Source organism: Pezoporus wallicus, unplaced genomic scaffold (assembly GCF_028554395.1).
Source record: "Pezoporus wallicus isolate ANWC-B61680 ecotype Strahan unplaced genomic scaffold, APGP_CSIRO_Pwel_v1 contig_1438, whole genome shotgun sequence".
Lineage (NCBI taxonomy): Eukaryota > Metazoa > Chordata > Aves > Psittaciformes > Psittacidae > Pezoporus > Pezoporus wallicus.
This window is the reverse complement of record NW_026638681.1, coordinates 3,017,886-3,045,545: the sequence shown is the minus strand read 5'-3', so window position 1 is coordinate 3,045,545 and position 27,660 is coordinate 3,017,886. Positions and strand designations below refer to the sequence as shown.

The following is a 27,660-nucleotide window of genomic DNA, read 5'->3' as shown; positions in this document are numbered from 1 at the left end:
TTATCTAAACTCTGTAGCCAGTAGAAGTAAATAGGTACTTCTAGGGCACAATGTGTACAACATTAATGTAGATATATAAAATAGATCAGATAAATTTTGTCTCAGATGCACCTATTACTTTCCATTATCTATAAACAGAGTTCAGAATCATCTCTTCTACACTGTAGACATGTAAAGTTAAGTGAGATGAATCTCCCCTTATGTATCCATATTAAAATGAAGGAAATTAATTATTTGATTTCTGTACACTGGAATAGTTTTCCTCTTTATCATTTTTTAAAAATTTCCCCATATAAACTTTTTAAATTAATGTAATTTAATTAAATTAATTAATTAAAATTAATGTAAGTTCTGGTGTCCTCAACATAAAAAGGATATGGAGCTGTTGGAACAAATCCAGAGGAGGGCCATGAGGATGATCAGGGGACTGGAGCACCTCCTGTATGAAGACAGGCTGAGGAAGTTGGGGCTACTCAGCCTGGAGAAGAGAAGGGTACATGCAGACCTCATAGCAGCCTTCCAATATCTGAAGGGGGCCTACAAGGATGCTGGGGAGGGACTCTTCAATAGGGACTGTAGTGACAGGACAAGGGGTAACCGGTTAAAACTTAGGGAAAGTTCAGATTGGATATAAGGAAGAAGTTCTTTACTGTGAGGGTGGTGAGGCACTTGAATGGGCTGCCCAGGGAGGTTGTGAATGCTCCATCCCTGGCAGTGTTCAAGGCCAGGTCGGATGGAGTCTTGGGTGGCATGGTTTAGTGTGAGGTGTCCCTGCCCATAGCAGGGGGGTTGGAACTAGATGATCCTAAGGTCCTTTCCAACTCTAACTATTCTATGACTCTATAACTTTGGTTCAGAGTATTTTGGAGATAGGCGGTTTATTGTTTAACAATTGTGTTCCTTGAATTTTGAGCTCGATCTTTTCCCTGAATATATGCATGAGAGTTTAAGCTTTTAGACATGCTACATGTATTATAATTTCCCAGAAAGTTTACCAGAAGTAAAAGTTAGTGGAGTTAGTGGAGTTCAAGACCTTAAAAATCATTCTGAATGCCACATTAATTTAGAAAGACACTTTCATACTTTCACTTTACAGCACACATCTGAAGTCTGATTCAAAGAAAAATGGCTACCTTCAGTGGACTTTGACAGCAGGTGTCAAAAAGTTTTATGTTGTTTTATTTACAGAATACATTGATGGATCTGTGCATAAACAGTGAACAAAGGAGATATAAATAAATATAACTATATATAAATATAAATATAGATACAGATATTAATTAGATATATTTTTAGATATAAATATTAATTAGATATATATTAGATATATAAATAAATATTAGATATATAAATATTTTTATATTTTTATATATTAGATATATAAATATTTTAGATATAAATACTTATTAGACATAAGTATTTATATCTAAAATCTAGACATAAGTATTTTACTAGATATAAACAAATTTTTATAAATTACAGATTTTATAAATTATGCAATAATATAATTGCTTGGAAAATAAAGTCGATAAAATAATTAATTATTTTATTGATAATATATATAATTAAAATGCTAAATGAAGGCAATCTGACCTATACCAAGTGTTAGATATATATAATTAATAATAATCAATGGTGTCCTGGGTTCAGCTGTAGCAATCATGTTTCTCCTTCTTGGTAGCTGGTGCAGGGCAGTGTTTTGACTTTCGGCTCGGGAACAGAGCTGATAACAATGATGTTTTGGTTTGGCCAAGGACTTTGTGAGCCTCATGCTCTGCCAGGGAGGAGGGGAAGCCCGGAGGAAGCAGAGACAGGACACCTGACCCAAACTGACCAAAGAGGTATTCCATACCACAGCACATCATGCCGAGGATGTAACTGGGAGTTAGCTGGAAGGGCTGGGAGACTGCAGGGTTGGAGGAGGTATGGGTCGGTGCTTGGTCGGGCCTGGGGGGTGACTTATCAGTTGGCTGGTGCTGAGGTGTTGTATTCTCTTCCCTTGTTATTTCCTTTATCATTATTATCATTGGTGGTAGCAGTAGTGATTTGTGTTATACCTTAGTTACTAAACTGTTCTTATCTCAACACGTGGGAGTTGCATTCTTTTTGACTCTCCTTTCCATCCCTCCGGGAGCAGGGGGAGGGAAAGAAGGAGGGAAAGTGAGTGAACGAATTGCCTGACTGGGTTTAAACCACAACAAATGGCACCCACCAAAGCAACAATTTTAATATTGAATCCTTTCAGTAAACAAAGACCCTATAAAGTCATATATCAGTAGTCATATACTAGCTTTTTGAAATTACAGAATACGAAAAAAAGTTTTCAACAAAGTAAAAAATTGCTGCAAAAGACAAAACTGAATTCATTTGGGAAAAACTAAAGAACTTTCACACCTTCCCCAACAGTATTTACCAGGAAAAGCTGATGCAGACACCCCTTTTACACAATGTAATCACAACTTACTAACTCTGCTCCAGTTAGGTCAGAACTAGCTCCACGCTACCAAAACCTACCAAGCTATCATTTTGATCATACTACCTATATTCGCTACTTACTTTTTATAACCACAACATACTTTAAAACTTAGTAGGTTAATATTCTCAAAATATTAATATTTCTTTCTTTCTTCCTCCTCATCAGGGCACCTCAAGTTAGAGAAATATAACCAGGTTTATAAAACCAGTGTTTCTTCCAGAGCAACAACAAAAGAGAAAGTTTGCTTCTGACCTCAAGTTTGATTTGGATGAAACACTCACTAGGACTTGCTTATATTATCCTCAATACTAAATATTAGAAAAAAAGGTTAATAATGTATGAAATAAATCAAGTTTCAGTGTCAGTTACTGCTGCAGATTAGGGAAACAAATGTTGTAAGGCAGCATATTTTTTTTTTTTTATTGATTAGTCATTAATATTTCCTTCATAAGTGGATGCTATGATTGTTGCAAGAGTTCCTGAAACTTGTATGTTCAGGCAGTGTATATGGGCTCTTCCAAAAATCCACTGTTTTTTTTTTTTTTTTCAAAATCTTCCGGCAACTCCTTTGTTCCAAACTGCAAAATAGCAGTCATGGAAGAAACAGATCCTTTCCAGAACATAGAAAGACAAGATGAAAAGGCAAGTCTGACAATACTGTAATGTTCATTCCCAAAGAAGTATGTTTTCTTAACATATGTCAATAGCACATTGCAAAATCATCTGTTTACCTTTCCATTGGGTCTCACTTTTATGAAGTGGCAAGTTTTAAAGTTATTTCTATTATGCCTCAGCATAGTCTCAGCATTATTATTATAACTAGAAAAACATTTTTAAAAAGGTAAACAATGCATATAACCTCCACAGAGAAAGCCCCCTAAATCTGAGTTCTACATTTTATCTTATGAGATTTTCTTCATAGGCCATGTGTTTCTTAAATTGAAAGAGACTACATCTGCACTACTGAGCATAGTATTCCTCTATGGAAGTATATGGATGAGTTGCAGGGAGAGATGGCAGTTCATATTTTACTTTTGGTGCCTTGCTAGACACCATTAAATACTTTCAGGCTCAGTGGTTGGACAAAGGACTAAATCTCTCGAAACTCTGGTCATCCTGTGAAGAAAGATTGTGGAGACTAGATTCCTAGACAAATTCCTGTCAAATAGAAATTTTATGTCTTCATCACTCATTTATGAGTGGATGTCCAGAAACCTAATAAAAGAAGATCTGTGTAGAAGAAAAAGAGTGAAATAAAATAAGTGCTAAGAGCCCATATACACTGCCTGAACATACATTCACATTCACTCAGAACTCTAGTATAAACATCCTCTGGAAAAATGAAGTACAAGTGGTAGCAATGCACGGCAACCAAAGGTGGAAACAATAATTAGGCACAGTAACAAGTGGCAGCAAATGGAAATGACAGCCCAATAATTTTGGTAGCCTTTGCTACCAAATTTGGCAGATTTTTTTGCCTGCAATATCTCATTTAAACTAACATTCATGTCAACTTCAATTGCTTTAGGACAATTTAATAAAAAAAAAAAAAAAAAAAAAAAAAGCCTTTCCTAATAATTTCTCAATTGTGGGAGATCTTACTTGTCTCTTTTGTGATCTGCACTAAAAGTTCCAGAGAGGCTAGTGTTTTGTAGTGTTTTGCCACAAGGAAAGGACTTTGGTCCTCCTTCAAAGGTGCATTGTCCTAACTTTCAGAAATTGATTAGACATTCACGCACATGTTGGAACACACAAAACTTCTAGGAAAAAGAAAAAAAATTGAGCATAGAATATTGTTATGCTTTAAGAAACTATTTCCACATTGTCATTGTTGTTGTCATAGTCATCATCATCATCATCTGTCCAAATTAATAGTTACCTCAGCCTTCATTTCCAGCCATTTCCACTATATTTTCTGCATAGTTTGTTGTCATGTGATTTTGAGTCATATCTCAGTATGTCTCATATACATACTGTGTATCTTACAAAACTTTTGCTTCCAATATAGCTTTGTAAACTTTCTTCAAAGAATTATTTATGCAAGATATAAGAAGTGCTACATTCACATGTGAAAATTACACTAGAATATTGTTCTCCCAGGAGCCATAAACAGATCAGAGTCCAGTTTGTACTATTAAAAAAGAAATATGAACCCCACAGGGACTTTTAATCACAATATGCTGGCTCTGAATTGAAGATCCATTTTGTATCACATCCCACTGGACTAACAAAAATCTGCTTGTTTACAGAAGTTAATTTAAAACTTTTAGCAGAATAAAAAGGATGCTGAAGGTATTGTCTGTCTTTCAATCTAACACAGACTTATTCTAGACAAAAGTCAACGTGCATTCTTGTGCTACATTCCAAATTGATTGTACAAAACCATAGTTACTGTTAATTATTTTTTTGTTTTGCATCTTCCAAGATTGTCAGGAAATACCCTTACATAACTGGTAATAATTTTATTCTGCAGTTTTCTGTGGATGTAAAGGAAAGGGTAAACTAAATTCTCATGTGATTTTACTTTTCCATCAATGGCTTCTGTCTCAGGTGTGCACTGGTAAATTCACTTAATTGAAAGAGAAAAGAAGTGAAGCCACTAGAATTTAAATAAAAACAACACTGATTTTATTTAAATGGAATACCATCCAAAAAACTCCAACAAAAAAACATTACCATATCATTCCATTTAACTTAGACAGGCTGTTGAGATTTTTCCAATGAAAACAAAAACTTAAGATGGCATAAAATGCAGTAAAGAACCTCTAAACTCTGTATATGATTTTTAGACTTCTAGGAAAGGCTTAAATAAAAAAATTCGGGAGCAAAATTATAGTTAAATTAGAACTTTTGATGACTATAGACAACAGGATAATCAGCTGGGAGGCAATGCTATAGATTTCTAGATTATCCTCAAACATTTGATAAAGCATGGCAGATAATTTCTGACACACTAGGCTTGCATATGTAGGAGTGACATGGAAATACAGTATGGAGGGGAAGAGTTTGCCTCTAAAACAGATATTGGTAATTGTTCTGAGTTATTTTAATGATAATATAATAAGATTTATTTTATTTTAAATCATGCTTATAGCTTAAGAGGTGCTTTGGAAATAATGCAGAAAGGAAGTGTTCCCAATGTGTGTTATGACCACATATTTATTCACATACCATATTTTACGCTGTAATATGCATGTAAGTTACTATTTGCTAAACTCTTAATTAGTACTTGTGCTGATCTGTCGTTGTTCAAAACCTGATATATTGGAAGTATATATTCAGATATATGTGGGTGTGGAAATCACTGGTTCATGCTTTCATCCCATACAACTGAGATGATGTGAAGTTTTCACTGCTGTAACCACAGCATTAAAACAGCATTGCCACAGAATTATAACCTGTATTATTCAAATTAATGGAAGCAAAAGACTTTCATTTCAATTTCTAATACTGTGATTTTTCTGATTTGTTACTTCTCAGATTCTTTTTAAAATTCTTATACAAAATACTTAACTAGAAAAGGCTAAAAGAGCAGCAAAATTTTAGAGATCTTAAAAAGATATTAAAACTATAGATACTTAAAGATTTTAAGAACTGTATAGTACTGTAAATAAAATCCAATAATCCAAATAATAATGGCACAATGACAGATTCAAGAGGGATTAACTGTAATAAAGTAAGAACAGTCAAAAGTGAGAATATTCAACATTGGAATTTTCAAACTTAAGTATATATTTTAATGCTTTAATGTGAGGGTGTTTTTTATTTTAACAATTGTGTGGCAGAATTTTGGAAATAATTACTTCATCTACTGTTATATCACTTCATCACTTGCTTAATGTGCCTAATTATTATGAAGCTATTATGATATGACAATCTAGTAATACTCAAAATCATTGCCTACCCCTGTTTATGCAGTTTTTAAATTTGTATTGTCTTCATGAGATCAAGCGTAGCTAACATGATTAATTTCTGCCATCATGATAAACTGCCTCTGAGGTCAATGGTCTTCAACAGATTTTAGATCAACATTATATAATAGCTGTTGATACTAACTTAGAAATAATTATATACTGCTTCTAAGAATCCCGAGAGTATTATGAATAATACAAAGATAACATAAGGACACAGAATGAAATAAACCAACTTATTTAGGACTCTAAAATTCTAAACAAATTTGAATACCTTTTTCTCTATCACAGAAACTACTGCCAAAACAAAACAATAAAACAGTCTACATATTAGCTATTGTGAACAATTCTGTCAGGTCTACAATGCATAATACAGTGTGTTCTTGTATCATGCTCATTTTGATATTAAAATGCAACTTAGAAAAAATTCAATGCTAGGTAGTAACTAAAATTTCTAGACTTGTTACATTTTAACTGATGCTTTATTTTCTTCATCTGATATTACTCATAAGGCCGCTTAAAAGACCCAGTAATAAATTTTACCATACTGCAAGCTTTTAGAAAGAGAATTTAAGCTTATATTCTGAGGTTCTCTCTATAATACTATTTCGTAGTTTTATGCTGTTAACTGGTCTTCAGAGGAGTGTGAGCAATTTTAGAACAGATGTAAGAAACATGGGATAGCATATGCATACATGCCTTTTACAAATATTCTGGTCATAAATAAACTTCAGAGAATGGGGATCATCCCATCATATTATAACATAGTTATACTTTTTTAATGGGATCATATTGAACATAACTTCACTTGCTGTCTTTCCATTAATTATAAAATCTAATCTCAGTTTACATATTTACAATAAGTACACTAAGCTTATCTTTAGCTTTCCTCCTGCTGCCATGTGCTCAATATAATCAGTCCTGCTGCCAGAAAACACGTGTTTTTTTTTCCAAGATACCAGTATAAGAGTCAAGTAGACTAGGATGCTTTTAAAAATTTGCAAATAAACTAAACAGTCAAGAGATAATTACATTTTATTACAGTTATTTTTTATACCTAAATGTGTTATTCTTCCCCCAGTCACTTACAGTATTACTGCAAATGATCCAACCATATAGGCAGGACAAGATACCTCATAAGTCATAATGTCTGTCTGCCAAAATATAAGGTGTATGCATTTTTTTAATTAGAGAGATTGGATTAAGAACAAAAGTTTTGTTCCAAGATTGTGTTCTGAAAATGTAGTGAGAAGGTTACCCTACAGGTTGTATCTGAAAATATCATGTCTTTAAAATGCATACGAAGTCTGCTGAGAGCTGCCTAGAAACCAATCAACTGAAAAGAAACAAACATAAACCTGGTAAAATCATTCAATATTATCACCAGATTAGTTCTCTAATTTCCCAAGACAAACAGGACTGTGACTTCCACCAAGCAATATCCATTGTCGTCACTGCTGCCCTCCCTCCTTTCCTGATTTTTAAATTCATCCCACTTATTGTTTTAGATTTACCAAACGAATATGTGACAAGAAGGTTATTTGCTTTTAAAAATAACTTATCTGGGGAAATGAGGGTAAAGCAATGTTCCTAACTTTTCACTGCCGCATACTTTAAATTTAATCTCAGTCCAGACTGATGTTCTAGTATCAAAATAATGGTAATATTTATTAAATAGTCTTAACTTTGCTAATTTTAAATTCTTGATGTTCTTTTTTTTTTTCTCAAAGCTTACACTGACATAAATGGTTGGCTTTTTTTAAGTAAACATTGCCTTTACATTGACTAGTCTCCAAGGATTTCAGAAAATCTGATGGAACCTGACAGAACTCAAAATCTGCATAAAATCTATTCTTACTTTAAATTGTAATGGGGAGTGGAGGAGAGGGAGGAAGGGGGGAAGCAAATTAGCCCTGAACGCAGAATAAAGGTCTTAAAGATTTTGAAGACTAGGTGATATATAGTTGATGCATAGGACTCATCACGGGTTGAGAAATGTAGATCAGTTAATAAACAAAGAAAAAACAAAGCAGCACATGCATCAGTACGAATGAAAATACAGTCTACTTCTAGGAGTAAAGACTACAAAACTTGCTCACAGCCTTAAGGACTCTTATAATGGAAAACATCAATTCTGAAAAAGATTTTAAAGCAAGATAAGAGTGGACAGAGGAAAGTGGTAAAGAATCAGTTATGCCTGGAGTTTTCATTGTGACACAAAGGAGTTAGAAAATCTTTTGAAGGCATATAAAGAAATGAGGAGGTTACGGTCTCTCTGTGTTTTGTTCAAATATAGCTGTCACTGAAATTCTGCACCTGCAGTACAAGAAAGATATTTTAAAAGATGGACAAAGTCAGGAACACCAAATCATTAGGTTTAGTCATACAGTAAACAGTATTGCAAAATCTGTTAATTTCTGTATGTATTTAAGCAAAAATTTACTATGAATATGTGAAAAAAAAAAAGAAAAACTTTAATTCTAGTATTTACTGTAGCTTTTACAAATAAATTGGAATTCTACCACAGGAAAACATGGTAAACTAGATACAGTGTCAGTAGCTCTTCAAATATAAATTAAGTATAAATAAGAAAATAAAATCCATCAGCTTTCAGTTTAAGGTTTATCAATATGAAATATTCAATATATTCCATGGAACTGCCCCTGTCATGATTTTTGGGGATTCTAGAGAAACAAAACAACATACAAAAAAAGTACTCCTTGTTAAGTGATTCACTTTTGTATTAAAATTATTATTAGGATGATAAATGTATTCCTCTAACTTTCTTAAAGCTTGCAGTGGACCACCATAAAGTCCTTTTTTTATTAGTCTCATCCATTATGAAAGAAACCACAGTAGTAATTTTAACAGATCCACCTCAATAACACAAGCTTTGGCTATACTGTAAACATGACCTCTATTTGATATTTGCTGATTAACAATTCAGGATTTTCAAAGTATCAATGTTGCTATGCTCCAAAGGCATGATTTCCTCTAGCAAAAACATCAAGTCACCAGAATAAATTGCTTCTCTGTTAATATTTTTAAAACAAACTGTGTTGGGTCATGACATTTCTTTCCCTTTTAAAACAAACAAATGAATACAAAGATGTTAAGTTTATCAGCCTAATTTCATTGACTTGATCTCTTCCCTTGCTTAGGGCAGGGTTGGAGAAGGGTTTTGACTGATAGTCATCAGTTTTGTGAAACAGAAGCCATTGCTGAAGTCATTACAGTTACAAAAGAGGTAATGAAGTAGAGCAGTGATAGTAAATTAGAGAAAGTACCAAAGTAGGCTTTATCTGAGGCAGCTAAGGGTTGCAGCAATATCACAAGGTACTTTCCTAAGTGTGTGAGTTGCTCAGTGTCTCTAAATCCTCTAACACTCAGTAGTACTGTAAGGTCTAACAAAAAACTCATAAAAAGATGATGTCAGTCATCACAAATGAGATTGGTGTGACTCCCAGGTATCAAAGCAGTACATAAATAATACATCCTATGGGTTCAGTATGCTAGAGTATCCACCTTAATTGGAGTATATAGTTTTGACAATATTCTAAAATCACCAAGGTAAGTCACAAAATTGTTAAAACTAGTTGCAATCAGTATTTTCAGACTACTCCTAAACTTTGTTCTGTATTGATCACAAACGCAGTATTTGCAATCAGTATGATTGTAGCTCTGAGCTCCTGAAAAGAAGCCGAGCTAAAACTAAGACCCCACTGCCTCAGACAAATATTTCTTGTCCTGAAGCCTTTATAATCTAATAGAGAACACAGCAGTATTTTATCTTATGGGAGCAGTTCCTGAGATCTACTCTACTTTTATACAAGAGCTACCAAATACTCATACAATACACAAGCAAAAGTCTCTCATGCTGTTTTCAGCCTTAGAGAAACTTATAACAAAATATGAATAGTTGTGTCTTTTCTTAAAGCCATCAGTTTACTAAAATACCAATACTAAAAACATCACATAAATGCTTATTAGTAAAGCCTCCCATAAACCCCCAAAATTTACATACAACGCACAGAAAAGATTTTTTTTTTTTTTTTGTCAGGTATTAAAAACAATTGTTAAAAGGGAAAATTGTCTTGTGCAAACTCTTTCAGGTAGGTGTTATGCCTATTGCAAAAGCACAGAAAGAAAATTTTTGTGATCAGAATTTTCAGTTTATCTTACAGTGTCCAGAAATAAACTGTGATCTAATGGCTCCACAAAGACTGCATAAATGGAACAATATTTGGTTTTCATTCAAGACATCTGGAAGGACTGAACCATGGACAAAGGAGGAGATTTATAGTGAGAGATTAATAGCCAGATATTTTAGCAAAAAGAAACAGTAGCTGGCATTAACATTTTCTTAAAGTCTAGCCACTAAGAGGGAACAAAGAACCACCTTGTCTTGCTATTGAAGGCAATAGAACATAGATATTTGGTGCTGACAAATCACAAAAACCAAATAAATAATACTGATCACCTAACATTAAAGAATCAGCACCTATTTCCAGCTTTCAGTAAAATAAAATGTATGAACTGTCTAATATAACAGGTGAATAATAGATCCCATTTCCACCACCTAATAGGAAATTAACATTCAGAGAGCCCTCTGTTCATCTCAGGATCCTGCAATTCAGAAACATTCCTAATGTTTTCTGAATATTTTAACGTCACTTCTAATAGCACCCCAAGAGCAGAACCTTGATCAGTTTCAGTGCATCTCCTCTATAAATGTTCTCTTATGCTACATTAGCACAAAAAATACAAATAATGACTGATGTCGAGTATCCACTTTTGAGGGGATATGGTGAGACACCTTGTAATACTGTGAAATTCGTAGATATTTGCCATCCAAATAAGTAATTGCATAATGGAAAAGCTGTTCAAAATATGTTCTCTTTCATTTTTTTTTCTTTCCCTTCTCCTAGCATTTTTTTGACAGGAGTGTCCTGTGTAAATTAATGTACCGTAAGATTTTGCTACCTTCATCAAAAAACAAAAGAAAATTCAAGAAACCATTCTGGAATCAGCAAAATTCTGATATATGCACATCTCAAATTTAATATAGTAATATGATGAGTACAATAGTCTATTACATTCTTGTTAAGTTGATGCATAAATGAATTTGCACATCACAGTACATTACACATCCTTAAACATGCAACAAAAATTGAAGCTTTTAAGTAGTCTGAATATGTACAGCAAAAGAACATATTTATTTATCTTTTTAATCAGCATCAAGGCAAAATTATTGTTTGAATTTAGAAGATATTCAGCAAATGGAAAATACTCAGACCCATAAAATACAAGATTTTTTTTTTTTTCTAGTGGGCTCACTTCCATTGTGAAAAATCAAACAGATTAAATAAATGTGTAGGATATTGTTTGGTTGGTTGGTTGGTTGGTTGGTTTTAAATCTATTGCAAGCTTAGATTTTGAGTGAAAAGCTACAGCGCACCTGTATTGTGTTCCTTTTTTAGAAGAGTAAATAACTAATATATTTGCTGCCTGTAGAAGTACAACAACAACAACAAAAGGATTGAGATCAAAAAGTGTCTACTATAATTATCTAAAGTTGTCATGAAATTCTGCCATAAGCTTTAGTGAAATAATATGACTTTTTTTTCTTTTTTTTTTTTTAGTTTTATAAAGAAAATCAACTGCATACGCCATTGCAAGCCAGCATGGTGTGAGCACCAAAACAGATGAAATTTCTTCAGGGAGCTCTGAACAGGACAAAAGTAAAAAGTAGCCTCCATCTAAAATGTTTTCTGACAAGCAGTTGTTGGTAATGAATATCTGATAACTCTTTAACAAAACAAATCAAATAATTTTAAACATTCTATTTTTCAAAATAATTAATCCAGTTTATATTCTGATTTTTTGAAGTTCATATGATTGAGCTCTCTGATTATCTGTTGGTCTGTCTGCCGCCCTAACTTTCCCCTGTATTTTTGAATATTCTGATTTATTTTAAAATAACTTGATATAGGATTAGAATTATAAAAAATAATAACATTTAATAATTTATTTTTTAAAAAAAGCAACCACATAAAGAAAAACAGGAAACCAAAAAACACTTTCAGTTCCTAATTAGGGAACAGATTTGTATTGTAGACCTTAGTAAACAGCTGAGAATTCACACAAGAAAAAGAAACACCTTATAAAGCCCCCCACAGTGAGAACATTTCAGCTGGAACAACAGATAAGTACAAAGCCACAAATCTTTAGGCATTCTAGCTTCAATAATTCTAGTGTTCACAAAAGACACTGGAAAATACAATTCATTAAAATGTGGGTTTTTTATCTCTTCTATTACACGCAGTGAATCATTCACTGAACGTTATATTTGTATTGTGGCAAAATGTCTAGTCCAGTTATGAGAAGATGTTTATTTCAGCATGAATTACATTACTTTGTAATACATTTTGGCTAGCATCAGTGCTGGTTCACTAGTACTAGTAATCCCTGAATATTCAAAACCTCATGAAATGCATTCAAGGGAGGAAGAAGTACACCTGAAATAAATCATTCTCAAATATTTTCAGGCTTTTATGTTTTCATGACTGCTCATCTTTTCTTTGAAAAAAATCCCCACAATTATATATATATATGTATTTTTTTTTTTTTTTCCTGCAGAAGTCAACACTTCCATTGTTGTCACAGCTCACTTTTAAATATTATGGGTATCTCAGAAAGGTCAGATGATCTTCACTCTAAAAGTGTCTATTTTTCTTCTTTTTCTAAAAAGGAAGATCAGGATAACTAGCTGTAACACAGGTGCCTACTCTGGCTCTGTTTTAGTGAGATGGATCTCACATACAAAAATTAAGTAGAAAGAGGTATGTTAGAAGTTTGCTGCAGGGTAGAAATAAATATTTTATTTAAATAATTCAAGCACTTTCTTGCTACTTTCATGCCTGCTACAATCAGAATCTCAGAATGGTTGAGGTTAGAAAGGACAGCTGGAGGTCATCTATTCCAACCTTCCTGCTCAAGCAAGATCTCCTAGAGTACATTAATCTCCAAGGAAGGAGACTCCACAGCCTCTCTGGGCAACCTATTTCAATGCTCAATCACCCTCACAGCAAAGAAACTCTTTGTCATATTCAGGTGGAACCTCGTCTGCTTTAGTTTATGCCTGTTGCCTCTTGTCCTACCACGCCACCAAGAAAAGTGGACCCATCCTCTTGACACCCTGCCTTCAGATACTTATATACATTGATCAGATCACTCCTTAGCCTTCTCCTCCAGGCTGAACAGACTCAGCTCCCTCAGTCTTTTCTCACCTGAGAGGTGGTCTAGACACACAGTCATTAGCTGCTAATTGCTCCAGGAGCTCCATGTCTTTCTTGTACTAGGAAGCCCACAGTTGGACACAGCACTCCAGGTGAGGCATCACCAGGGATGAGTAGTGAGAGAGGATCACCTTCCTCAAGCTTCTGGCTCTTCCTAATGTAGGTCAGGATACCTTTGTTCTTCTTGGCCACAAGGGCACATTGCTGCTGGCTCTCAGACAACTTGTTCCTCAGGACCCCCAGGCCCCTCTCTGCAAAGTTGCTTTCCAGCAGCCTGTCCTGGTGCCTGGGGTTACTCCTTTGTTGAATCTAAAAAGGTTCCTCTCTCCCCATCTCTCCAGCCTGTCTAGATCCTTCTGAATGACAGCACAGCACTCTGGGATATCAGCCAGTTTCATATTGTTGGCAAATATGCTGAGGAGACACTCTATCCTTTCATCCAAGTCATTGATGGATAAGTTAAATACTGGACCCAGTACTGACCCTTGGGGCACACTGCTAGTTTACAGGCCTCCAATAGACTCTGTGCCACTGATCACAGCCCTCTGAGACCTTCCATTCAGCCAGTTCTCAATCCACCTTGCTGTCCACCTGTCCAGCCCACACTTCCTGAGCTTGCTGATGGCATTCTATCTCTCCATGTAACATACCATAGTATCTTGGAGAAACAAATGAACTGACAAGTTTATCTAAAATGAACAATAAAGTAGTCAAACCAAAACCTCCATTCTTCAATATCCACTCATCACTGGTGAAAATCATACCTAACTCATCCTTGACACCTTATATTAACAGACAAACACACACCTCCACAAAGGTGCCTATAAAGGTTGTCAGTAAAAAGGCACTTAGTGTAATACACCTAAGAGCAGAAGACAAAAGATAGCTCATCACAACCTGATGAAAATTGGCTTCCAAAATTAGGAAAGTAAATTTAGCTGAAGTATTTTCTTAGACAGTTTAGGGGCAGATGCTGATCTTTTGCTGTTTTCATAATGCAGGTTTTTATAATGCAGTTTGGTTTCTTAAGCAGTTCACTTTTTAAAACAACATAACAGTAACCTGAATGTTTACTATATGGCTGTACTTTATGGTTTTAGTCTAAAATAAGATGGCAATGAAAGCTTGTACGACTGATAGAGTTTGCAAAATCTGTTGCAATGAAGTTTTAAATAAGATTAACAAAGCTATCTGGGAAAATGGCCACAGCAAGACCTATTTGTACTGATTTATGTAACTACATATAGAGAAAGTTATTTCCTAAGAGCTTACCTTTCCCTGATTGTTTTATGTTATATTTTTTAATGGCTAATTATTCACATCAGAAGACCTAGAAAGACTCCCAGGCTGATCAGTCATTAAGTGACACAGTTCAAGTCCCATAAGTTTGTCTTATCTTCACATCTATGCATCAACACCCACAGATTTAATCATGCACCTTAGTGATCTCTGATGCACTATGAGTATAGACTTATGAAAGCAAATCAGATAAATGTTTCATTAGGCAAAAGAAGCAATATCCTCCTCCTTCAAAGTAGTCATTAGTTTAGTTGCTCATTTCCCAAAACTTCCAAGACATCATCAGATCAACTATATTTATATCATTACAAAAGCATTAATAAATTTTCTGAATCTGAAGTGTATTGTATGTCACTGATTATAAATGTCCAGAGTAGCCCTGAAAGTAAGACAAATTCATCAGTATGAGGAAGTTGCATCCTCCATTTCCTTTAGATTTTACCTTTATTTTTTATGCACACACACAAAAAATGCTTGCAAAATGGGTATAAACACCAATCTCTTTCCCAGATCCCCATGTGCTAGTATTCTATAATACTTGAACTGATGAAGATGAATCCCCCAAACAGCAAAGCAGTCAGGTACCAGGAAGTTTGACTGATCCAGTCCAAGAATACTGTTTTCTTAAAAACAGAGAAAACCCCCACGTTTATACATTCTTGCCATACATAAAAATTAAGTCACTAGCAGCTAGGTGTGCTAATAGTAATTTCAAAAAGTTTCACAATGAAATGCTTGAAGAATGCATCACATTTAATTATAGAAGATTTAATTTGGTTATCTGAATAAACAATGCCAGCTTTTACAATAAAACTGAAATATAAGCTATGAATTGTCATCTAATACTGTAAGAGTAGGCAGATCCACAAAAGCAACTTCAAATTTATTATTTCTCAGAGTCTTCAGACATTTTAATGTTCCACTAACAGCAACAACAAATTAATTAAAAACTTTTAATAGGATATTTTAAATTAGTAATGAGGAGTAATGTAGCACTGTGTGCAGTAGAGAAGAATTAAGTAACTGATATAATTATGAAATAATACTTCTTATAGCTTGACATGACAAGAAAAGGTTTTTACTGCAAATGCAGGGTAAACTGTTTTGATATTTCTTCAATTCTGTTAGTAGAAACAACTGTGAAGAACCTTTTAGTAGTAAAAGAAAGGGTTTTTTTTAGGAATTTTATATTGCCAAAAATGCATGACTTAAAATATTGCAGTATTATTTAATATTTTTCTTGGCATAAGAAAGAAGCAGTAAATATTTTACTAGGAATTGTGATGTCCTCCCCTTATTAACGGTAAATGAAGTCTTTTCATTGCTATAACAGTCAAGAAAGGCCCATGAATTTGTTTATAAGATTGCCTTAAATCAGAAAAAGAGGTGTTCTGCTCAGTTAGGGCCCAGGTGTCTGATGCAAAGTTCATGTATATTACTTGAGATATTGCTACTGAGACCTTAGGACAAAAACTTGTAATCCATGGGATCTCTAAGTTTTCTTTCTTAGGGGCAGTAGCATGCTGCACTCAGAGATGTTGGATAAGAAGGTGATAATAAAAATAAAACTAGTAAGCTTCTCTGAATAAATGATCCAGTCAATATGTAAGTAAGAACTGATGGCATTCACGTAGGCTGATTATCACGCTTAGAACATTTTAATGCTTAGTTCAGAACATTTGCCCAAAGTGCTGAGGATGTGTAAATCATAAGGAGAACCTTAACAAAAAAAAAAAAAAAAAAGAAGAAGATGTCAGAATGTTTTTAACATAATAGCAAGGGATTGTGTACTTCTGGCATTAATAAAATACTAGCTAATAATAAATTCCTGTAAGATATATATTCTTCCAGATACTCCCTTGAAATATGAAGGACACTGTCGTACATACCATGATGAGTCTAATTAAAGATTCCTCTAAAACAAAGCTAAATTGGTTTCTCATCAATTCCACATTCTATATTTTCTCTCTTGTAGAATCATTAAGCAATCACAAGCATCTCTAACCAGAAAGAATAATTTCCTATATTTCTACTGTTTCATTCACAAAAGCACACTAGTCAAGACTGAACCAGGTGGAACAAAATTGATCCAAATGGAACAAAACTGAACCATTGGAATCCAAATAGAATCCCAACTGGAACGAGAATTGGAGACTATTGGCATAATTTTTATCACTTAGTAAAAGGAAATTAATCTAAAATAAAAAAAAAATCTAAAAAATTCTAGCCACGATAATTATATAATAATATTTTTACAAGTTTTATATCTGGGGGAAAACAGGGTAAACTATCCACCCACTCACCATTGCATTTTCATGGTATGAGAATATATGGCCTCAAGCACTGAAGCACTTTTTTTTCTCCCACATCTTCTGATTCCATTTGTGCTTTATTCCAGACAGAACTGTTTAAATTTATGGTTATTAACTCATCTATATCCATATAATCCAATTTATATATAAAAGAGAGAAAATATTAGCATGACCATGACTTTCAGCGCTGAAGCCTTGATTTTCTCTTTTTACTTTAAACAACCACAAGACAAAAGTTTGATGTTCCTGACATTATAATGCAGTAGAAGGGATTTCTAGAGAAGGCATGAGTCATTCACAAGCCTTTTGTAGGCTTGGATAAGTATTTTAAAATGTAAATTCTGAACAGTTTTATGTATGAACAATTTAAGAGAGATCTGTAACTTACAAGCAGTTTTTATATCCACAGTATCTTTAGAAGGCTGAGTATAATTAACAAGGCCACCACACAATAATTTCAAAATCTTACTGATAATTTAAGGTCCTCTGTGACCTTAAAAAGAAACATGATACTCTTGATATTATGCTTGCAAATGAAAGTAATACTTGAGATATTAATAATTATATAGTAATAATATTTTTTAATCAATGAAACTATAGAAAATAAACTTTACTGTGAGAATCATGAAAGACTGGAGCAGGTTGCCCAGAGATGTTGTGAATGCCTCTTCCCTGGAAGTGTTCAAGGCCAGGGTGTATGGGGCTTTGAGCAATCTGGTCTAGTGGAAGGTGTTCCTGCCCATCCATGGCAGGGAGGTGGACCTAGATTATCTTTAAATTCACTTCCAGCCTAAGCCATTCCATGATTCCACTAAACCTGAAGTCCAGCCCTTGCCTGTTTAGTGGGAATTACCCATCACTGAGCAGTGACAACAGATGAACATCATAAACACAAGTAAACTGCTTCAAAATTCAAATAAGAACTTAACTATTTTGATATTAAAAATATGCCCCACCTAAAATAATAATATTAAACATGAAACCCAAAAGTGGATACTAAATATAGACTGATGAGCAATTTTTAATAACAGTGTAAAAACCAAATATTCTGGATGCTGTATATTTTTTAAATAATATTATTTTTAAGTTCTCAGGTAATGATTGAGGAATGTAACTTGACAATCTGGTTCTGAAACAGTTTTTAGCATTTATCTATGTCACACAAACAGCTTCACACTTGTGCCCCCTTGCTCAATATTAATTCTTGTTTGCTTCTTTGCTAGCATAAATTTCCAGTACAACCTGTACTTTTTTCTTTGTGTGTGAAATGGAATGTAGATTGTGACTGCAAGGTATATCACAAAGGAAAAACTGAAATAACAAATTTTTGATACATAAATGAAATTATATTCTACTATTCAGCCATGGTAAGATTCAACCATAAAAAATAGCACCTGAGCTATCTTGATGATGGTATGGATGGTATTTCAGTTTGGATAATAGTGTGCTATTTTGAGAACTCATGCTCCAGGAAGAGGAATAGGCACAGGAAATAAGAGTCAGGTTGTCTAGCTATCATATGAAAGCAGATTAGAAACCTACAGCTTTAGTTTACCAAATGAGATCCAACAGGGAAAATGATTGCAGCCTATAAGAACAGAAGGGGATAAAATCAGGAACTAGATAAAATTGAATTACAACTCAGTCTTAGAACAAAAATAAATAAACTAAATGCAAATGCAGGAATTTGAAGAAGTTAAAGTTGCCAAGCATTAAGGAGCAATGAGAAAACCTTTCAGTCAGAATAATGAGAGAAAAAAAAAAAAACCTTTAAGTACTTTCAAGACATAGTTCAATATGTTTCAAAGGGATTATGTGATCTGCTATCTATATATCTATCCTTTTAAACCCTGTCTCCTAATCACAAGTCAATTACAATTTCTTAAAAACTAAAATGTGATATTTCTTTTCAACACCACAAGTTCTGTTCTCAAAATGTCTTAGTGAAAAATTCACAACAAGAACACTTACGTATTCATGACCAGAAATGAAGCAATTCTATTATTAGGTTAATTCACATTATATGTAATGCATAAATGCTGTTTAATATCATGCCATTGTGCAGCAAAAAGGAACACACTTTCCTTCCCCAAATACACCTAAAATAATGTAATTACCTCTTAACTTATATTAACATAATCACCTAATCACACTGTTGATTGTTTCATTTTACTTTAACATTTGGCTCTATGTATTTACTGAATGTTAATGAACACATTAATCTTCACTTTTCCAAAGTAGTCCTACCTTTTTTTCTAAAATGGTTCCTTGTTGAATACAAGACTATTCACTTGCTTGTGAAAGCATTTTCAAACAAATCCTGTTAATTCTGAATATGGTTCACTAAGCAGCATGATCTCATTAATAAAACAAGTTGCTAATCTAGTAAATCAAAATCCTCAGCACTTTTAACTGTTTACCTGATGGAAATTCTAGTGATCTTTTCTGTCAGCCTCATAGAAGCCTAATACTGTTCAAACTAGACCCAGAAAAATAAAGAACCAATGAAGAGAATGGGAACAGGGCAACTTCAGACTAAACAGTCTTTAACAAATAAATGTTAACTAATATTGGGTCTACATTCTTGAGATTATTTGGAATATTTATACAGTATGTGAATTTTCATTAGAAAAGTAGCTTTATCTGTTGTACTGAACTAAATGAAATACTTGAGAGACAAATTCATGTGACCCTGGGATTTTTAACACAAGGGAAAAAGAAGACAGAAAAAGCTTGATGGACTGCAGAAAGAAAAACCTGGTAGAGATACATCCTGCAAGCATATGTTCAAAATGTTCTCATATATTTCATGAGAAAATAACAAACGGATAACAGATGAGAAGGAGGCTAGGTCAAAGGGAAATGTAAAACAGAAGTAGTCTTTTTTCACACTGAAATCTAAGCTTCTGAATAACAAGGTATTATCTCAGAGTCTGTCAGTGGGATGTTCAATTCACTATGAACTTCTTTCTCAGTGATGACAAGAAAATAATGTTTCTAATCTGTTTGGATTCTGAAATGTGCTACACACTCAGTGTACTTTTAACATCTATGATACAGCTTACCTTGGTCTGGGTGCTTTGAAAAATCAATGTCTTCTCAGAGAGAAAATGTTTTAGAAAGTTATTAGAAAAAAAGATTCAATTGTTTTTTCCACAGATCTGCTTTCTTTTTTCTAAGCACTTATTTGAAGCTGCTCAAGGATACTAAGGGCAGAGGCAAAGAGAAGAAAAGGTAAGGCTTTCTGACACTATATTACTATTTGTTACATAGATACTCATGACTTACTTTGGTATTTTATATGTTTTTCAAATAAATGCTTAAAACTGGGAGACAGAGAAAGGGAGATGAAATTTCAGTGGAAATACACAAATTCTGCTACCCTTTACATACATAATAAAGAACATCTTAAATTCCTTGATGATTGCTCTAGTTTTGAGTGGGATAGCGTTAATTTTCTTCCTAGTAGCTGGTGCAGTGCTGTTTTTCAGCTTTAGTCTGAGAACAATGCTGATAACATACCGATGTTTTAACTATTGCTAAGTAGTGCTTACCTTGATCAAGGATTTTTCGGTCTCATACTCAGCCAGTAAGGAGGGGCACGGGAAGCCAGGAGGAAGCAGAGAAAGACACCTGACCTAAATTAGCCAAAGGGGTATTCCATATCACAGAACGTCATGCCCAGTATATAAACTGGGGGGAGTTACCTGGAAGGGACCGGCTGCTGCTCAGGTCAGGATGGGTGTCAGCCAGTGGATGGTGAGCAACTGTATTATGCATCACTTGTGTTTATTGGGTTTTTTTCCCCCTTTCTCATTTAGTTTTATATTCTCTGTCCTTATTATTAGTAGTAGTAGTAAATTGAACTTTAACAATTAACTGTTCTTATCTCAACCTACAGGTTTTACATTGTACTGACTCTCCTCCTCTTCCCATTGGGGAAGGAGGAAGGGAGAAGAGGGGGAGTGAGTGAGCCAGAGGATGCATGGTCCTGAAATACTGGCTGGGCTTTAACCACGATGATGACATCCTATTTTGTCAGCCAGATCTTAAACTCCTTTGCTGTTCAAAGCATTCATAGTCATTTGCAGAAAAATATTTACCTGCTATTTTAACTGCTTCAGCTTAATGTATTACTTAACAGTTATATCTTTATTTTTACACTTGTACTGCATGATTTGGTTTCCTTTTCAGTTCAGTGATTTTACAGTCAATAAATAGCAGCCTGACTCTTAAAAAGTTGACATAAAAATTAAAAAAAGGGACACAAGTTGTTTGGTTTTTTTTTTAACTGTAGGCCAAAAAGTAGATTAGTTTTGCTTTCAAAATAAAACTGCACCTTTAATATTAGATAGACCTTATTTCTTTCAACCTGAAATCCAGTAATTCAGTCCAGCAATTCATATGTACAAATGCCTATAAGTTTAACGGATCTTTTTTCTTATGCACAAGTAGTAATTTAAAGAATCAACCCAGAGTCTAGTCAAGTCATGTTAATCGGGTGAACCTATCGAATTACAAAACATCAGTTTAGAATTAATTCTTCATACCCATTACCACTTCAATCATACAAGAGGGAAATGAAATAAAACTACCAAGAAACTAGAGACATTATTGTCCTTATGATCCTCAAAAAGTCTGGAAGATGAAAAGCATACAAATCGGAACTGGACATATAGGAACTAAATAGTTATTCTGTCACACTGCATTTCATAAAAAGCATCCTCGAGGTTCTTTGATTAAAACATGAAACAGGCAAAATAAGTGATACTGGTAAGATGCAGTTCATGGAACATCTCTTGTTCCATATACAGCTTGTACAGCTTGTTCCTTGTACAGCTCAATGGTTAATCACATTTCTTCCACAAGTTTTTAAAATTAAGTCTGATACTTCTGCTGGTCATAAGTATCAAATAGAAATTAGCACTTTAAAGAAAGACCAAAGATTTAACCACAGAGTACCACAATACACCATGTTATCTTTTTAAAAAATGTTTTTTCTAAAACAAACTACTGAAAATTTTTAGTTAACAAGGACATTGAAAATATTTGACCAAAATTACCACTGGACACCTAGAAATCCTCCTTAAATGAACTGCAAAACTATGAAGAGTATCCACACCTGCAAATTTCTATTCACTGCAGAAAAAACAGGAAATCAGTTAATCAAATCATACCTGGAGAAATTGGCTGGTTTTCATATGACCCACATCTCCAGCCTCTATCTGCGCTCTTGACAGCTTCTCTTCAGTTTCAGACAGCCAATGATTAAAGCCTTTCATGTCACAATGAAAAAGCCGCCACTTTTCCAAAGATTTGTCAAACCGTCTGAAAGTATAAAAGAAGATCAAATGACTCTTTAACTGCCTATTGATACTTTATTCACATACTGACTACAGACAAAAAAAGAAAGTAAAATAATTATGTTGGATCTCTCAGTTTAGATTTGGTATGATCTTGATGGGATCATGTACTAACATTTCTAAATGTTACATCAAATGGAAACACGGTAGTATTTCTGAACATTCTGAAGTTATCATTAAGCATATGTGTCATAAATCAGTGTCTTACTGATTTTTTAATCCTTTTCAATATTTCAAATTAATTCCATGGTTAAAACACGTTTTCAGTTTACACCTTCATTAAGCCATACTAACTCACATCATAGCTACAACACCCACAGGCCCCAGTGTAACTGGGTATATCTCTGTCAATGTACTTAGATTCTAGCATGAAAAAAAACCACCAGTGCTGATAAAAGGCTCCTAATGCTCCTTAGTAATTTGCTGTAGCTACGAACACTGCAAACAGTCACTGTTGACTAACATACTGGCTATGTGTTGTGTCTATTCAATGATTTTTAGACCCCTTTTCAAAGAGAAAATAGTTTAAAATATCTGTGGTATGTCTGACCTACCATATCATAAGACAAAGGATAAAAAATCAGTAGACAGATTCTTAAATCCTTACTTCCCAACATGAAAGGATGATTAAAGGATTTTATTTTGGTAGAAAAATGAACTGTAATATTATATGTAACAGAGATGCAAAAGATTACTATTTTTTTTATGGAAATTGCTGTAATGAGAGACTATACCAAAGTATTCTAGTCCTATACTACAATTCAGCTCTAGTTTTATTGAGAGAAACTTATTTTTTCAGCCTTTCAATGGATACAAATGTCCATTTATCATTATTGCAACGAAAATGCAGCTCTCTTCAAAAGGAATTCTACTTGTATTGTGTAAAAGAACCCTTTATTAAAGCCTTCTATGTATGTTTCATTTAAAGTATTTGATAAACATGCAGAAATATAAATGCCTGAAATACAAGGATGTTTGACACAAAACATATTAAAAATATGGTTTTGTACAATAAGCAAGAATGACAAATATTACTACCATGTATGCAAGTCTACCGTCCACTACATAAAAGGTTGTGTGAGTGCTTCTGGCACTTTGGGAAGATATACTCTATTTTTGTCCAGAGTGACTGATTGATCTTCTGGTTCAAGATCTGTTTGCCTTAGCCACTGCCAAATACTAAAGAAATGAAGACAGAATTTGGTGGTTTTTTGTTTGATTGTTTTGGGGTTTTTTGTTTTGTTTTTTGTTTTTTTTCAGATGGAATAGTCTTAATGTTATCCTATGTTTTCAGTTGCTGTCAAATGTGATCGTTAATCAGAGATTAGCTAAAATGTTTTGTTAGCAGATCATCATTAAACATGCTACTGTCCTTTAGGTTACTAATCCTCCTTTATGTGATTATAATAGGTTTTAGGGTGTACTTAAAGAATAAAAACAAAGATGGTGAATTATTTTTCTAGGAAGTAATCTGGTTCTGAATAGAAAAAAATGATTGTTTGAATGTTAAAGAGTTTAATTCACCAAATAAAATCACATTACTATCAGAGAATACAGATGATGTCTTTCATTGTAATGATGACTTAAAAATTTTTAGAAGAAAATATAAGCAAACAGACTATAGATCCTTTAAAAGTTGTAGTCACCTAACTTATTTATTAAAATGATTGTGATCATTTGTGCTGCTTATCATACTTTATTTTTCAAAACTAGTCAAACAATAATCAAAAGGCACACTATAATTTTTTTATTTTTTTTTTTAAACAGCTTGCTCTGAACTACAAGGAAAAAAAATATTTTACATTGTAAAAAATCACGCAGGAAATAAAAGTTAAAATTGATTTCTTTTGGTCCAGTATGCTCTCTGATTTTGGACATTACATTAAAACAGCTTTCCTCCTTTTCCTCACAAAATGAAATTACTCTTCTCAGCATGAGGAAGTTTATCAGCAGCTTAAATACAAATATGCAGTAGGGGTTGATATTAGTAACATTGAATTTGCATTCCAGTACTTGCAAATTGAATCTCCTGTCACTCTCCATTATCCATCCGTTTGCTCTGGATATTAAGAGTTGCAAGGAGAAGAGAGAGGGAAGTTGCAGTGGGAAGATACGCATATTTAAAACTTACAAGTTTAAATACCAGTGTTTATTACTCATGTCTTAAGAAAACTTGTTGCTTTCAGTATAGTATGTATAAACTAATACTAAGTATCAGTAAAAAATAGAGGAGATTTATGGAAGACAAATCCAATAAATTGCAATGGTCTTTCAGTGATTAACTGTACTTAACATTGTAACTTATTGTTACAAAGATTAGAGAAGATACAGTTGTTGCTGCAGTGGCAGATGCAGGTCCATTCAATACGAGGGGTGAAAGGGGACATCACCATGCAGCTTTATGCTCACATTGTGTTATGGGATACCTCTCCCCGGTATACCTATGAGAGATTCCCCTGCTAAATCTGTGTATTAAATCCTTTTACATACACTACTACTTCAGATACCTTTTTAAAATTAAAAAAAAAAAAAAAAAGCCAAAGAGGCTTTTGTCTATCGTTTACAATCCTGTCACCGTGTGGCAAATTCAGAACCCACAAAAGGAGAAGGCTAATTAACTACAAATGCTGAGCAGCTAAGTTGCTGCACAGGAGAAAGTAGATGGTAAAAATTAATAACTGAATTCATAAAAGAGTGATGTTCTGAGGTCTATAAAAACTCAGAAAGGCTATGTCTGTTGCAGGAATCCTCAAGCACATAGTTGGGTGGTTATGAAAGTGTCATTACAGACCTTGCCTTTTGCATACTTTTGCCTGGGGATCCACCCTTATCTGCTGTCATGGACAGCCATTGAGCTAAAAAGCCCCAGTATATCCATTTGTTTGTATCTTTACCTTCTTAATTCCTTTTCCTTTGATGGGTGTAAGTGAAAGTAAGTGGTGTGGATAGTAGGTGATTGTCTGATATTTCAGCAGTTTTTCCTCTTTGATGTGTCCTCTCATATTTTTCTGAGCATATGCTCGATAAGAAGTTACAAGAGGGCACCATGAAGCCAAGCATTAGGTTCCATACAGACTCCAGATGAGAATGTATGACTTGTATACATTACAAAGGGTGTAAGCATTGTACATGAGCTCTGACATGTAGTGAAGTAACCTTATTTCTCTAACATGATATGGGCTGACAATTTAAAAACATATGGAACACTGGCATTATCTTTTTCTATAGGCACTGACACACCAGTAGGAAAAGTGTTAATCAATGACTTGAGGGTGTGATTTCCTTTTTCTCTTTAGCAGATAATAGATTTGTTTTGCCTTTGGAAACCAAGAAAGTAAAAAGGCAACCAAAGACAACTGCTGAGCTAATATGCACAATTCACATTAAGTCATAAAAATATTGGTAATTTCCTTTCTTCAAAGATTATCATTTTACTAAACCTTTGGACTTGAATAGCTATAAGCAAAATTTAATATTCTTTGGTAGCACTGTACATGATATTGCACAATGATTTACAAATGACAATTTAGATATGCTGTCAGTGGAACTCTATACAATGGGACTGAACTTGATGTTCTGTGTCCCAAAGTTGCAATTTTAAAGAAGCTATGCAGAGGCATCAGGAAAAACCTTTGAATACGATTCTATGATTCTATGATAATACACAAAAGTCACAAACATGAGAAGGATTACAAAAGGTTATTGGCTTGTTGTGGTAAACCAAATCTTAATTTTGCATTGTTTCAATTAATTCCTTGATATTTTGATAACATCCCTTCGTAAACTATGAAACCCACTTCTGTGAAACATTCTGCTTTAGCAAAACTTCACAGTCAGTCAGCCGCATGAAAAAAAACATGAATAGTTATAAACTTTCCTAAAAGCCATTATTTATATCTTGGAAATTATTATTGTTAGAGACATACAATCTTATTAATCATATTCATAGAATCATAGAATCATAGAATAATTAGGGTTGGAAAGGACCTTAAGATCATCTACTTCCAACCCCCCTGCGTGGGCAGGGACACCTCACACTAAACCATATCACCCAAGGCCTCGTCCAACCTGGTCTTCAACACTGCCAGGGATGGAGCATTCACAACCTCCCTGGGCAACACATTCCAGTGCCTCACCAACCCAACAGGAAAGAATTTCCTCCTTATATCCAATCTAAACTTCCCCTGTTGAAGTTTGAACCCGTTACCCCTTGTCCTATCACTACAGTCTGTAATGAAGAGTCCCTCCCCAGCATCCCTATAGGCCCCCTTCAGGTACTGGAAGGCTGCTAGGAGGTCTCCACGCAGCCTTCTCTTATCCAGACTGAACAGCCCCAACTTTCTCAGCTTGTCTTCATACGGGAGGTGCTCCAGTCCCCTGATCATCCTTGTGGCCCTTCTCTGGACTTGTTCCAACAGTTCCATGTCCTTTCTTATGTTGAGGACACCAGAACTGCACACAGTACTCCAGGTGGGGTCTCACAAGAGCAGAGTAGAGGGGCAGGATCACCTCCTTCGACCTGCTGGCCACACTCCTTTTGACGCAGCCCAGGATATGATTGGCTTTCTGGGCTGCAAGCACACACTGCCGCCTCATGTTCATTTTCTCATCAACCAACACCCCCAAGTCCTTATCCACAGGGCTGCTCTGAATCTCTTCTCTGAACAACCTGTAGTTGTTCCTGGGATTGCTCCGACACAGTGTAAGACCTTGCACTTGGCATGGTTAAACTTCATGAGGTTGGCATCAGCCCACCTCACAAGCATGTCAAGGTCCCTCTGGATGGCATTCCTTCTCTCCAGTGTATCAAACGAACCACACAGCTTGGTGTCATCAGCAAACTTGCTGAGGGCGCACTCAATCCCACTGTCCCTGTCAGCGACAAAGATGTTAAACAAGACCAGTCCCAACACCGATCCCTGAGGGACACCACTCGTTACTGGTCTCCAGCTGGACATTGAGCCACTGGCCACATCTCTTTGTGTGTGGCCATCCAGCCAG

The 27,660-nt window shown here is 34.5% G+C and overlaps 1 protein-coding gene across 16 annotated transcripts in view; it reads right to left on the bottom strand.

Moving 5' to 3' along the window:
• The window catches only part of DMD (dystrophin), a 1,199,681-nt gene that overhangs the window by 531,155 nt on the left and 640,866 nt on the right, over window positions 1–27,660 (bottom strand). For all 16 annotated transcript variants that reach the window (XM_057411860.1, XM_057411861.1, XM_057411863.1 and 13 more), the window contains one exon: window positions 22,474–22,624. In XM_057411860.1, the coding sequence (XP_057267843.1) occupies window positions 22,474–22,624 (151 nt within the window). The remainder of the gene's footprint in view (window positions 1–22,473; window positions 22,625–27,660) is intronic.